General features: G+C 44.4%; 1 protein-coding gene across 1 annotated transcript; it reads right to left on the reverse strand.

Moving 5' to 3' along the window:
- Positions 1-3,332: 3,332 nt before the first annotated feature.
- LOC109198028 (protein FAM171B-like) lies at positions 3,333-13,203 on the reverse strand. Its single transcript, XM_019353702.1, is given in 9 exon segments — positions 3,333-8,011; positions 8,014-8,620; positions 9,827-9,881; positions 9,968-10,084; positions 10,175-10,345; positions 10,945-11,103; positions 12,066-12,157; positions 12,402-12,516; positions 13,152-13,203. Coding segments are annotated over 9 exon segments (1,872 nt in total). The 3' UTR covers positions 3,333-7,507.
- Positions 13,204-15,585: the final 2,382 nt, after the last annotated feature.

Genomic DNA, 15,585 nt, shown 5'->3' on the forward strand with positions numbered 1-15,585 from the left:
GAAAATGCAGCTCCATGAACACGCACAGCTGTGGATTCCAGCTGCTTCGATGTCGCATTAACTGGCATTAACTCAGCCAGTTAATGCGAGAGAAATCTAGCTGCTCATTAAAGATTTCTGGTTTGATCAGGAAATAAAACATTGGTCCATACACCTGAAAGTCCCAAAAATGCATTGTGTCTCGAGTCTATGGATGCATTTTGACTAAAGACCGGCCCCCCAGATATTAAAGCCATAAAGCCTTTGAATGTTGTGACAGTGATGTACACTGTCTTGTTGGTAAATGTATGATTTCTATTCATTTTACGTCAGATAAAAACTTTGGTTGTAAGCTTCAGATAATTATTTAATAACAGCCAGACATTTTAAATGAGAATAAGAAAGTATTTCTTTGTGCCCCCCTTTCCCTGTTAATGCCCTACCTGGCCCCCCTGGCAAAACTTTGCTAGATCCGCCCCTGCACAGTTACCAGCTGTCAGCTACGTAGAAAAGGATCCTGGTGTTATTTGTCTCTCAGAAACAGTTCATAACTTCCCTTCAACCCATTCATGTCACCTAAAAGGTAAACCTGTTTCTCCATCACCTGTTCAGCTCTGATGATTCAGTAAGGACATCTCCTGGTTTCATCTTCATGTTTCCCTCTCACCAGATATACAAACCGATATCATGACCAGCAGCTTTACAGCTGTGGCTCCAGCAAACATCAGCTGATACTAGAAATTAATATTAAATAAATTCTAACAACAGCTGACCAAGCTTAAACGTGCTGCTGTTGTTTAGTGCGACATCCGGCGATTTCCTCTTTCTGGCGCAAAGTGAGCGATAAACAAACAAGAGAGAAAAGCTGATCAGCTGATCATTGGGACGATTCCGTTTGTACGGAACGGTTGGCAACTCTACTAACTAACCTTATGAATAAAATAAAGTTCACTATCAATAAAATCATAGCACCCGCCCAGCAGTATATAAATTCTGTCATGCTAGCTAGTACGCAGTACGAGTTGTTGTAACTGACTGTAAAAAGTCAGCACAACGAAAATAAACTGCACCTAAACTTGGTTTATATCTGACCCAGATAGACTGCAGGTCATAACTTCTTACCTGAAGTTTAGTTCACCTGATGCTCCGACCGGCGGCTGCCTCGGGTCTCTCCTCTTGCCTCCCCTTCCCTCATCCACCTGCTGGCCTCCACCACTTGTTAATTTTACTGAATCTGTGGAAGCTACGCCATGGCCAACACTAAACAACTGAGTTATTTTTACACACCGACCAGCGTCTGGCCAATCCACCACCAAAAAAAATCAATAAAAAAAAAAATCATCGGGCCATCGAGCAAATGCCCGGTATGCCCGATGGCCAGTCCAGCTATGGTCGTGCGTGCCATCAGTTAACCCTTTGCGTGCCAACGGTGGCACGCGTGCCTAGGGTTGCCGACCCCTGCTCTATATACGGACTGTATGTAGCGGAGATGACAATAAAGTTTACTTTGACTTCAGCAGCGCGCAGGCGCACCGAGGGCTCTCGCGCTCAGTTTTCGTGTATAGAATTTTGAAAAAACATCGGTGCAAATTATAAGTCTGTATCATAATGTCCGGTGTTTTCGTGTTTGTTGTTTTGTTTTTATTTTGTTTTATTTTGCGAGTTGGTTATTAGATGCTGCTCCAGCCAGCCAGAGAATCCCCCGCCGCCCCGCCCTCTCCTCCCTGTGCCGCAAGCAGCAGGCACACCTCGCAAACGGAGGGCGCCCTTACTCCCAGCAAATGGGCGATAGAAAACCGATCGGTGCCTCGGTGCCTATGACATTCCCAATATGCGCTGGCTGCCGTCGGGGCAGCATGAGTACGAGGTTTTTTGTTTTGTTTCTTTTGCCGATGCCCGTGATGCCGCCCCCCATCACGATGCCGCCCGGGCAACCGCCTGTGTCGCCCGTATCTAAAACCGCTACTGTTTATATCGATACACCGTAATAAAATGGGAATGGTTGGTGATATTAAAGTCCTGTTTGTGGCACATTAGTATATGTGAGGGTGCAAACTCCTCAAGATGGGTGGTGACCATGGTGGCCATTTAGAAGTCGGCCATCTTGGATACAACTTTTGTTTTTTCAATAGGAAGAGGGCCATGTGACACATCAAACTTATTGGTAATGTCACAAGAAAAACAATGCTGTGCTTGGTTTCAACGTAACTTTATTCTTTCATGAGTTATTTACAACATTTACATTTTCCTGATCTCACACTGCGAGCTGTACTCATTACATCAGCCCAAAAGAGCGAAGCAAGAGAAATATGGTTAAATAACATATGATTTATATGAGTAATGGAAACCCTCACCCCCTGATTCAGCAGCTTGTAGAACCATCTTCAGCTGCAATAACTTAAAAGTAATCATTTTCTTTGACTTCTTCAGTCTCTCAGATGTCTGTACAGATCTGGTCTGGACTGTGACTTATTAAATTAAATTAATAAATAAATAATGAAACCGTGTCACATGTCATGTTTTTGTTGTTCATCTGAGGTTGCATTTGTCTAATTTTAAGACTTGCTTGAGATGACCTTTATTAGCTGATATTATATAATGAGAACGCATCAATTTGTTGTAAAGAGTTAAACACTAATTAATGAATATTATGAGGAAGAATACCACTGTTTCTGACTGATTGTACCTTTAAAACAGAAATGGAGTGAGAAGTGACACCTTGTAGACAACAAGACCACTGCTGAACCGATAGGAGGGACCACAAAATGACAGGTAAGTTATTACTGCATCCATCCATCCTGATTGCTTGCATAAGGTTTCTCGGGCTACCAACTGACTCCTTTCAACAAAAACCTGCGTTCTCTCTTGTCTAATGTCTTAACTTTAATCAGCAGATGATCCATGGGTAAATTTTCCAGATTGTTCTAAGGCTTGAATGTCTCTGCTAAGTGTCCCTCATCTACTGTTCAACATTGTTTCAGCGATTGCAGATCCTTTACCGGACAGCGTAACCAGAGCATTACCAGAGAGCATTAAGGGGCAGAGAGGAGGATGTTACTCTCCATGTTGTTGGCACATTTCAGGAGGACGCTGCTAAAAAAAGTTACACAATTACACAGTGAATTTGCGTTTATTATTATATTTACAAAATACCACAGTTTTTGTCCTGGTCGTATCATTTTATTTTGTTGTATTTATCTGCAACACCTTAAAGGCCTGTCCGTGAAAATAAAGTCTGACATTAAACCGGTCTGTGGCACAAAAAAGGTTGGGGACTGCTGACATACAGTATCAAACTCAGGTTGTGTTTTAGTTAATTAAACACAGCATTAATTAAAAAGCCACACACTCTCACTGGTATCAACTAAGTTTATTAATTTGGTGCACAAAAAAGGCAAGACTAACAGCACTACCATCATTACAGAGGTAAAAACACAAGAGGTGTCCACTGGGGAAGAATCAGACAATTCAATGGTGAGACACACGAGGGCAACACTATACATGGAAATCAATACAAATCACGTCCAAAAACAGGAAGTGGCAGTGATCGGAGTTGTTGCGCTCGTCAAGAAGTACCAGCACAACGTGTTCACATACGACTCCTCGAGTGGCCGCTGAGGCTGGGGTGTACCATGTTTTTTAAAGCTGATGACAAGCAGGAGAAAAATATTTTCAGCTGTAAGCGTACTGAATGATCAAGTGCTCAGTTTGTTGCTACATTTAAATTACAAAGCTCAGGCTTTTTGTACAATCCTGTGGGGGGGAAACACTCAAAATCTGTTTCATTCAACCGGTGCACATCTCCACTTCTGGATGGTAGAAAAAAACAGCACAAATGATTTAAATCACTGTCACATCGTACATAAAATCTTTACTATATACATACAAAAGAGCACACGTGAATGTACAGAATGAAATCCAAAGAGTCGTAAAATGATGGAAGACTAATTATGGTAAAAGCTTTGCTGCACTGTTCTCTTTAAAAAGTGAATTTACTTGAAAATATTGCTATTTGAACCATTGTTTTTCACACTGTATCATGGTTCATCAGTTTTAAATGTTTTATTGTGGATATTTTTACCCACTTTTAGTGGGTTTTTACCCAACCTTCAGTGGGTACCCATATTTATCCACTGAAGATTTCTTGGAAACATGGATAAACCTGCCTTGTCCTGCCAAGTAGGAAAGGCATAAAAGAGTATGGTTGGCCTTTTTGTTCAATATTTCACTAAAATACTTCTTTGTATAAATATTAAGAGCTTAAGTACTCAGATTTATGCTACCAGTTGTCCTCTGAGCTTAATGCTAGCATGCTAATATGGTCACAATAATTAAGCTTAACATGCTAAGCGAGTATATGTTTGCCTTGTAGGGCCGCAGACCAGTCAGCACACCCCTTATAAAATGTGTATTCCCTGACTGGTTGGTGAGTGGTTGCTGGCTGTCGTTGTGTAAAATAGTTGGCAAAACAGGGTACTGCCTCAAAAACCTTGTTGCAATTGCTTTGGCCACTAGCAGATTACTGCGGTCGTCCACAGTTTGCATGGAATTTGTCTGCAAACACTCACCAGTCAACCAATGAGTGGTAATGAAACATGAACAAGTGTGGCGCCACCTAGAACATTTGCGTTCAAAGTAAAAGCTGCTGAAACAACATATTTCAAAAAGCAAAACTTTTACTGTAAAGGCAGTCTGTGCTCTATTCTTCACAGTTTTACTATCGCTTCGTGAGTAGTTGACAGGACTTGAAGTGTTTGCAAACCAGGTGGAGACTTCTGCGCCAAATCAGCCCTCTATCTTGTTACAGCCAGTTTCACCTAGCAACAGTAACCTCCAACAACCTTTTGCTAATCTGGGAAAACACATTTTTCCATAGTGAACGGCAGCTACAAGGGGGTCACTGGTCTTGTGGGTTGCATCAGGAAGGGTATCCTGCCCAATCAAATATACAGCACTGCCCACTGTGGAAACCCTTAGTGAATAATGGGAGAGCTTAATGTAGTTTTCTTTTGGTTGGAGAATATTTTTTTCCCTAGCAGCCTTGTGTAAATGAGGCCTTAGTCATCTTATTTCAGCTAATATTTCTCACATTTGCTAGTTAGCCACAAAGTACAGCAGACATTATTATTAGTTTTGCAGGAACTGAACAGTTGAAAATTTGACCATGGACTGTTTAAAGGATGGACAAAGTCAAGCTAATGCAGGAGCGTCTTAAAGGTGCATTCTGGTATCCAGCGGGGGGCGACTCCTCTGACTACAAAAAGACTTTGGGTCGTATAAACCTTTATAGGAAACCGCCCACAGTTCCTAGTTGACAAGTTACGGACACAGTTGCCAGTTTCAGATCATAGTTGTTCCATAGTCGTTCGTTTTAAAAATCTTAAAACTGAGCAAGTAGTTTGTCAGTCAAATCCACACCTCACAGCTGGTTTCAAACACCAAGGCAGCAAAAGGGGAAAACACTCATCCACTGAAGCACTTAACAGGCCAATGGATGATGCTCTGGTGGCTACGTCCATCTTTTATACAGTCTATGATTTTGACTTTAAGATGATGCAGCGTGGAAATTTAAGGGTCAGCAAAGTTCTTACAAATCATCCTGAGAGGAACATTAATATACATGGCAATCCATCCAACCAAATGTCAGCCTCATGGTGAACCGGAGAGGAAAATAAGTGATTGTGATTGAAATAATTGTGAGACAGTATCAGGAAACAATGAGCCTGTGTACACATTCTAACAGTAAACCACCAACAGTTGTTGACATGGTTTACCAACGGACCAACCAGCTCACAGACCGCTACAATGGCATTGCCTTCTGTGAGCTGCACTATATCAGTGTAGCAAAGACCAATGGACCAAAAGAGGAGAACCATTATTATAAACTGAAGCGTTATTCAAACCCAGATTTTTTTCCCTCCTCTAGAAAATATAAACCTATGTTGATGCCTACTGTGTGAGTATATATATAAATAGATTTGGGCATACAGGTACAGCTAAAAGCAGATCTCCAAGGCACCAATTGCACAATGCTGAAATTAGTTTCAAAGGGTAACGCTGTACCCGAAAAGATGTTCAGGTATTAAGAAAAAAGTAAATCAAATCCTAATTTATTAGCAAGCAACAGGTTCTTCCAGTTAAAGAGGACTTGCTATGCTCATTACCATCTCCATGTTGTTATTCTTGGACTCTACTGGAGTAGCTTTGCATTATTCAAGGATCAAAATAATAAATATTCCTTATTTTTCTTATACCGAGCCCTAGAGTAGCCCCATTAGTGCCTATCTTAGACTATTTTTCTTCTAAATGGCTTCCCCTAACAAACAGAGGGTTTGAACAACAAGTGGGTGGGGCAAAGACAGCCCCACTCTCTGACATCATCCAGAGCCAACAGCAGAAAAAACTGTCTGAAAGCAAGTATTTAAAGCAGACTGAAGCTGGCACTTTTCCTTGCAGAGGTTACTTAGACATACACTGACCAATTAAAACCTAATAGGTAGCACAATAAGTCCAATTTGTCCACTGTTCGACAACAGCATATTTATAACAGTATCCCTCAAAGAAAAGTAGCAACTGTACCACTGATTGTTTCCAACAGTTAATCTAATTCTTTGGACTCTTACGAATCCCGTTAAACAAGCCTTGACACGTTTTGTCGTACCAATAAATGTGGATAACTGGAAATGGAAATAAATGGAAAAATATTCAGTCTCTAAGTAATCTATGATGAATTACTGTTAACGGTAAAATGCAAATATATTCATACGCACGGTGAAAACATTCATTTTCATGCATTCAAAAACAGATGTAGGCTAAAAACCTTGAACTTTAGAAATTAACTTCAAAATGGCAGCTTTGCTTTGCTTTACAATGTACATCAAAATTTCAATCCAAAGGTTCTGGAGTTAGTCAAAAGTTGAATAGCTGAAGCTCGTTTTCCTGTTACTTACACTCAGTTTATTTAACAAATCCCAGAGCGTCAATTATGTTGGAATGAGGCAGTAGGATACAAAGCGAGATGTGAGTGCTCCGGACTGGGAAAGCTTCTTGGTCTTATTTAATATACAGCAGGCATTTATGGTGAGGATAAGTGCACTACACATTGACCTGTATCTGTGTCCATCCTGCAAACTCACCAGATTGTTTTTTTACTAAATATCGACACACACCACCTTTGCGTAACCCTATTTAATGATTACAGGCAGTAAGAAGGCACCCTCTATAATGCCAGAACCGGATACTGTGGGACATCGTGTTCACACGGACATCTGCTGTGAGGAATCTCGCTGGTGATCGTCAGATTTGGGAGAATGAGAGAACACGGTGCACAAACTCGTCTTAACAGCAGCTACATAACGTGACACGGATGCTGATTCATTTCTTGAGCTCGCTTATGCATTCTTTGGCAAAGTTGTACAATCACAGAACTCAACAACAACAATGCCTGTGTGAACACAAACTCATATGAATCATTTAATTTGGATTTTAACTGAAGCACTGATGGGCAGGGAAATGAGCCTGAGAAGCTTTAGCTTCTCTTGGTCAGAGGTCTGCCCTCCCGGATGTGCTTGGCGCTCCTCTTTTCCGTCTTCCCCTTCTCCCTCACCTTCCTCAGGCGCCGTGGAGGTGGTGTACCTCTTGATTCACTGTCCTCCTGAGCGCTGGATGTATCCATCCCATCACGCTCTTCGGGAATATTTGGAATGGCCCCACTGCTCCCATCTAAAATGTTCCTCAGGGACGGGTCCTCTGGTGTGCAGGTAGCAGTGGTGCCACTCTCACTGCTGCTCAGGTCCTGCTCTTCACCATACCGCCCGCCTCGGCTGTGGTGCGGCAGGGAAGAAGCCCTGATAGAAGGTCGGTCACGCTCCGTCTCGCGGATGCTTTGCTGAGGCTCGTTCATGTCCACCCCTGAGTCCAGGCTGGTGTCGTTGCTGCTCGGCGGGCGGTGGTGGCTCTGGAGCTCAATGATGGAGTGGCGAACCTGGGCTGCTGGCTTCCCGTCTAAGGAGACAAACCAGGCTCTGGGTGAGACGACAAGGACTTGCCACGCGTCAGCTCCAGCAAGGTGCGCTCTGAAATCCCCTGCAACTCACTGGGCACGCCGTGCCCGGTGTTGAAGCCCTCCATGCCAGCTGCCTCATTAAGAGTCCCAGGCACAGAGACGGAGGATTCAAGGAGGTTACTGTAGCGTCCCCACACACTGTTAGGGCCTTGCCCCTGAGGGGGCGTCTCCAGAGGCTGGGGATCATCTTGGCTACTCTGCTGTGGGCTGCTCCCACCTTGTGAGTGGTGGTGAGGAACTTTGGGTAGTGTCTGGGTGTAGCTGTCTTTACTTGCAGGCTCTGAGTGAGCATCATACTCACTTCCGTTGCGGGGGAAGGTGGCGGACTTGCAGCCCGGTAGCTGCTGCTCCTGAGCACTGAAGAGCTCGGGAGCGGGAATAATGGCCACTGGCTGGTTGTAGATATGGACCAGCTTATCCTGAAAGAAGTTGTCGCAGTTGATGTTGGCCCGGTTCTGCTCCGACTTCTCCCTTAGTCGAGACACCTCTTCACTGTTGATGTAGTGAGGTGACGGCTGAGGACCCTTCAACCGATCTGGAGTGATGTTTTCATAAAGCGGTGCCGCAGGACGAGTCCTGGATCCTCCACGTAGATGTTATAGTTGGCTTTGTGCCTTGGAGTAGATGACGGTTCGCACTGGACGCTGCAGGTGGCGAGGCTGTTGTCGCCTGATCGGAACAACAAGCCCTCTTCCATGTGGGTGGAGGTGGTTTGGTCTTTCTTTACAACCGTCAATTTGGAAAAACGCGCTCTCCTCCTTCTGGGCTCACGATAAGAACCTCTGTACATGGGAGAAGCAAATGTTAACCGGGACAAGCTTTGGTCTACAGGCTTTTCAGACTCACTCAAAGAACCTTTAAAGTAGAAACTGTTTCACTATTTCATTACTAACAGCCTATCAAAGCCGAGGACAGAGTAGCACATTTACTTGCTAAGCAGCTCTTGAGAGTTAGCATAACTGTGGCAGCTAACTGAGACAGTGCTATGCTGCAGAGTTAAGATAACTGATATGGTGAAGTAGCAACAAGCATGGCAATCATTTCTCCTAGTGCTGCAGCTGCACAGTCTTCTGATCTACTTTACTGAAAAAAGCATGCATAGTTTACCATTTTCACTAAAAATGCCCAAATAATCCAGCAATCTTTTGCAGCGATATACAGGGAACGCTAAGCTAAGGTTACAGCTCGCAGCTTTAGCCTAGCCTTCCCTGTATGTAAGGTGTCAGAAGCTAACAAAGTTCTGTTTTAATTAGAAATTTTGAGCCCAAAATTTTTCTTTAGTTTATATCGCAAATTTATATCTGTTCCAAACAACTGTTAATTGTTTCCTTGATTACTGAAAACTGCCATATTGAGCCATATTGTTTGAGCCCTAATTTAAAGTGACATTGTAACCAGTTAGGCCAAAGAGAAATTTACTTATACTGTTAAAGTCCTGTGAAAATCTAAGCACAACCATAGCAGAAATAACTTAAAGTAATTATTTTCTGTATGGCTTTATCATTTTCTGAGATTGTTGTGAGGAATTTTGTGTATGCAAAGTCGCAGGCAAATCTGAAGAATAAGAACTGCTAAGAAGATTTCTTTAGAGATGCATTAGAAGACGATCTTGAAGCTATGGATGCACTCTTAGATCACACCTTTTTAATCTTCCTCTTGTTGATCAGCGTTGCATATACTGTCAATTGAAAACATTTCTAGAAGGGTTTCTTACCCACAGTGGCACAGGAGCAAGGACAGAAATCCGATCACTATGGCCAGAGTTCCACCCAGTATTCCTACAACAGGTAGGTATGGTAAGATAGGAAATCCAAAGAGTTTGCATGTCCCAGATAATCTAAAAGGATAAATGTATAAGATGTGAAACAGGTCTAAACAAAAATAGCATTCACATGTGTTAATGAAGGTCAATGAGGTGTCTACCTCTTGATGAAGGCAGAGGGGCGGCGATCCAGTAGCCCAGATGGGAAGCAGTGTAAGTCCAAACCAGCTCGTTTCCAACCGTTTTAACTATTCCCAGGCCATGATTCTCCCAGCCACCTTCAAACAGCAAAGAAAATAGCATGAGAGGAAATTTCTTTAGGTCTTTGTCTTGTAATTCAGCTGCTCTGCTGCTATTTGCATTGCTACCTGTCTTCTGGTTGAAGGCCCAGGCTGGCACAGTATCAGAGGCCCTGAGGTGTGTGTGGTGGCCCAGCGGCAGACTGATCTGGATGGGTCCTCGAACCTGTAGCTCCTCGCCGCTGGAGTACAGCAGGACGCTGATGGCTGCCACGGCTTTCAGATCAATACTTCTGAAAACTGCATCACAGTCCATGCCAGGAATGTAAATGGTAAAGCATATTGTTTGGGTACCTCAATAAAAAAAGCCATCCATCCATCTCCAAAGTCACACTTTCCAGTTCCTCCTGGGGAATGCTGAAACATTCCCAGGCCAGACGAGATATATAATCTCTCCAGCAGGTTCTGGGTCTACTCCAGGATCTCCTTCCAGTTGGGTTTTCCTGGAAAACCTCCAAAGACAGGCACCCGAGAAGCATCCTAACCAGATACCCATACCACCTAAAGTTCCTCACCCTATCCCTGAGGCTGAGCCGAACCACCCTACAGAGGAAGCTTACCTCAGCCCCTTGTATTCACAACCTTACCTTTTCATTCTTTACCTAGATTTCATGACCAGAGGTAAAGGTTGGGACGTAGATGGAGGTGGCTCAAAACCTCAGCCACCTAACCCACCACCGACAAGGAGTGTGAGCTGGGTGTGTGGACCCTTCAGCACTGTTTCTGGGACGTGGAACTCATTTTAAAGGCATGATTGACCTTTTTCATTCTGTACCTCTTTAACTGGACCAATGTCACTGTGATGTTAAAACATCTGATGAGGAAATGTTTTTCTTTACCTGATTTGTTGCTGATGAAGCCCGGAGTGCAGTTGGTGCAGTCCTTCGCCAGGTGAGGATGTGGTACAGTCAGGTACGCCATCACCGAAGACATGTTGGTCTTATCTGGGATTGTGAGAATGTTCTTTGGGAACTTCACCATCGGCTGTGATGAGCTGTCTGTGAAAACAAACGGCAGGTTATCAATAGGAATTTGGGCACGTGTGCCTTTTAAGTCGATTCAGCCTTCTGCACAGTTGTACACATCTGCAAGCAGCTTTGCAAACCACTTCCACAACAGCTCCTCCTTTAAAGGTGTAATTGAATCTTCTCTTGACTCAAATAATCTTTACAGTGACTTTAGTTGAACTCATTTTAGTTCAGTAGCCACATACAGCTCAGTTTGGTCTGCTGTTTCAATCTATCGATTTAACTGTGAAGCAAACTAGCTAAAATGAACCCTCACTGGGTAGTTGATCTTACAGTCAGTATGTTCACTTTAAATTACTAATGAAAGTCTTTTCAATGTAAAGAAAAGGGGCCACTGCCATCCATCCACTGGGCTGCTGTACACAGTGATAGCACAAGTACATTAAAAACTGACTAAATAAGAGCAGCCTGTGTGCAGAAAAGCAGTTTGTTTAGTTTTCTGCAGTCTGAATGTGGAATTGTCTTTGCTGAAGTTTGACAGCAGTGATACCTGCAGAGTGAGCCTTAAGCAGCTTCACTACATTCATTTTAGAGAGGGAATGGAAGGGAAAGTTACAAGATGGTTAATGGTTTGGACACAGTGGCACTGACAAACAGACGGGACACTGGGAGTCACCAAGGGGGACAAACTTAGAAATGAGTACATTAGAGGACGGTTACTCTGGATATATTTTACTCCTGTGCAGTAAGGGCTGATGCACCAAACCAGGAACGCAGCACAGTGTTTGCAAACTATCCAGAGGACTGAATCGTACCTCTGGGCAGACCGATTCCAGCCTCTGAAGCCACATGTTTAGACACCTCTGTTTCGTCTCAGTGTCTCTGCCAGGTGTGTCCACTTTACACTGTCAAACACACTCAATAGCCTACTTAAAGCAGTGTAACTGAATACTAAAAGCCTAAACACGTGTGTGCGTGTGTGAAGGACTCACCAGGTACCTTCCCGGTGATGAGCACAGAGTCTTCAAACAGCCAGATGTTCCCCTGACTGTGAGGAGCAACAGCAACGTGACAGAGGAGAAAACTGCCAGAGGACAAAGAGAAAGATCAGGAGCCAAACAAGTACAGAACACAACGATCTGTCAGGTTTTCATGACCTATAATCTGCTGATGTGTTTGTTTGTTGGTTTGGTAGCTTGTAGAGCTACAATCCAACAGCAGGGGCGTCCTAACATTGGAGCACAGCAGAGTTCAGCTGTCTGGCTCAGCAGCACAAAGGAGGCGTCTCTGCTAATGCAGAGCAGAGCGGGTTTCAACTGTTCCCCCACCTTCCTGCATTTCTCCTCCATAACACCTGCTCCCACTTCCCTTGATCACCACCTGCTCCCTTGCCCTTCTCCACATAAGGCCAGCAGAATAAAAACATCCCACCACCCCCCTGCTCTGGCAGACAAAGACACTTTGCTGAGACAAGCGTAGGTCTCATGCCGGCCTGAGGCAGACACCTCGATTCCACGAGCGATCGATGAGGCGAGCACAGGACGCACGCTCAGTTACACTCGACTGGGAACATAAATCGCCTCATCGTGGACAAACCTCAGAGACAAGTTGTGCGTTGTCGCTGACACTTCATTAATCTATAATGACAATGAATATGCAGGCGAGTGTGTGTGTGTCTGAGTGTGTGGGAACTGTGCTGGCAATACTGTAAGCTCTACAGTCTTGTTTTGGGGTTTTTACGTCACCTTTTAAAAAATTACTTACTGGTTTGGTCATTTTAGGTTGGCATTGAGCCCACTTTCTGAATTCTGTCTCTAAAGCACTTTAGACCAATAACAATACTCACCAATACCAGTACCGATATACCAGTATTGGTACTGGCCAATACCAATATTGGTATTTGTAATATCTGCCCTGTATTTACTTGGTAATTGAAAATTGAAATTATTTAATAAAATTCAGTGGGCTACATACTGAACTTGAGGATAGAAACAAATATTGATCCAGTACTGATATCAGTAATTGTATTGATACTATGGATATTAGTATCAATCTGCCCACCTCTGCTGGTCACTCACTTGGTCTCTTATTGGTGCTCCAGGGGAGCAGGCTGGGCACATAGCCTTCCATGCTGCCAGCAGGGTCAGACCGAGGCCTGGGCTGTACGCCACCCAGAGCAGAACCTCCCCGATCTCCCGGTCTGGGCAGAACTCCTCAAGGTGTGGTTGACGTAGACCACTGAAGCCCCCGACAGGGGCTGGCGGGTCACCAGATCTCTCACCAGGACCTTCAGGGCAAACTGAGGCTCTGCAAAGAAGATGCCAGAGGATTACAAGAGGAAAAAGAGGAGATCTGGGATGCACGTGTCCCTCCTGCGTGCTCTGTAACCTTTCTCTCGCCATGAAAAAGTGATGAGGCGAGCACTTCTGCGTGGGGAGGGTGGAAAAATACATCCAGGAACCGAGCGACAGCACAGAGGAGACGCAGTCTGACTTTTAAATACGAGCTTCCAGATAAACAATGTGCTGTTATTGACAAACACACACACAGCCTCAGTTGTCCTTTGTGTGTTCACTAGGGACAGGATGTAAACACAGGCTTTACTTACTGTATCAGCAGAGCAGCACAGGATTACCACACTCCCCCCTCCCTGTCTCCATTAAGACATCACCTGCTCAGGCCAAAAGATAAAAGCTTAATCCTCCACACCTCCATATTCCTCCTATTATCCTATTACACTGGACTGTCTGATTCCAGTCCAGCAGTGTATCAGTGCGCTTCTGATTTCCTAATTTATTGCAGAAAGCCCCCTTTATTAACGCACCTGCACCATCAGTCATGCCCCACTGTTTCCTCTGCAGCTGATTTCCATTTCAGTAACAATGACAGCCCCCTCCTCCATCCTCCACCCCGCTCCATCCTCCAGCAAACACCCCCTTCCTCTTTGTTATGTTTACCTGCTGATAGAGCCGAGAGGTGGCCGCTCGGCCCGAGGCAGCGGTGTCGGTGCCGGACGGTCTCCGGCCCCGGCCGTGAGGCCGCCGCCCTCCTCCAGTGCCGCTCTGCCCTCGCCGCCCCATTCAGGCAGGAGATCAGCAGCAGCGACGGCAGGAAGAGGAGCAGCGGCGGTGGGTGTCGTTCAGGCATAGCGAGACGGGGAGCAGGCTCAAAGACATAACGGACCGCGAGGAACCGAACTCTGGAGCGGGGAGCGCGATCACCGAGGCCTCGTCCCTCCCTCCCTCCGTCTGTGTGTCTGTCAGGGTTCCTGTGATGCTGGTGCCGAAAGAAGGAGGAGGCACCCGCGGAGAGAGATGCGCTGGTGCTGAGGCTGGCGTGTGGGGCCGAAGATCGTCTATATAAACGGCGATGTCTCACTCTGTTAGAGGAATGCGTGCGGTAATCGAGATTAAACGAAATGAGGGTGTGTATCAGTAAACACACCCGGAGCAGAAGCACTGCCGCTGTTTTTTTAACGTTTCATGGATGTTACTGTTTGACAAGAGTCTCTGCTGACCGCGGGAAAAGTGTCAGAGTGAGCGCTCCTCTCTCTGCGTCATCTCTGATGAGACCCAACATGCTGTTACATCATCGGGGTCTGCGCGGCCCTCTGTCGGTAAAGTGGGGACTCAACACTTCGGATCATACAGGGAATTCTTTATACTTTGCTATGTACATCTTTCAGTAAATCACGTTTTCAAACATACATAAATACGTAAATAAGGCAAACTCCTTTAGGCAGCTTTCTTGTCATGTCTTAAGTAGTCTGCAGGAATAGTTCTCCAGGCTTCTTGAAGGACATTCAAAGCTCTTCTTTGGGGTTTCTGCCTTTAGATGATTTTCATCATTTTCATACCTCAGTCTTTTCTCTCCGTTTCTTTCCTTAAGAATGCCTTGTTGACAGACACTGAGACCATTTCTGATGAGGACAATAGATGATCAGCTGAAGGTCCAGATGAATCTCTCAGGCATGAGAGACTTTCACATACTGTTCATCTGCTGTAGATAGTTTTTTTTAGGCCTGACACTTGTTCAGTTTGTTCAGTTTCCTCAAAATTTAAGCCAACTCTTCCGCTAACAGCTCTTTGGGAATCACTTTGTCGGTGCAAAAAATACTATTTTATGTCAAACTGTGTCCTTTTTTGGATTTTCATAGATTCAAAGAAATGGAACAAATTATGTGTTTTTGTACAGGCTGCTTAAAAGGTGCCTGAAGATGTGTAGAAACAACACTGGCTCATCCATGACTTAGGAGCCTTTTATGCTTGAGTGATAAGTGGCATAACAAAAACAACCATCTGAAAATGAGTGAAAAGCAGCAAATGCACAAATAAACACAGTAAAGATCTTCAGAAAGCTGGAGAACTGCTGCTCAAGAGCACTTGAAAACTGACTAGAAAGTTTAACTCCTTGAAAGCAAAATATAAAGAAATGAGGGCTGATGAAATCAAAAGTTGAATGTTTTAAGAATTCAAATATAAGTGAAAATCTGAACCTGTTAACACCTGGTGA

Source organism: Oreochromis niloticus, unplaced genomic scaffold (genome assembly GCF_001858045.2).
Source record: "Oreochromis niloticus isolate F11D_XX unplaced genomic scaffold, O_niloticus_UMD_NMBU tig00006607_pilon, whole genome shotgun sequence".
NCBI lineage: Eukaryota > Metazoa > Chordata > Actinopteri > Cichliformes > Cichlidae > Oreochromis > Oreochromis niloticus.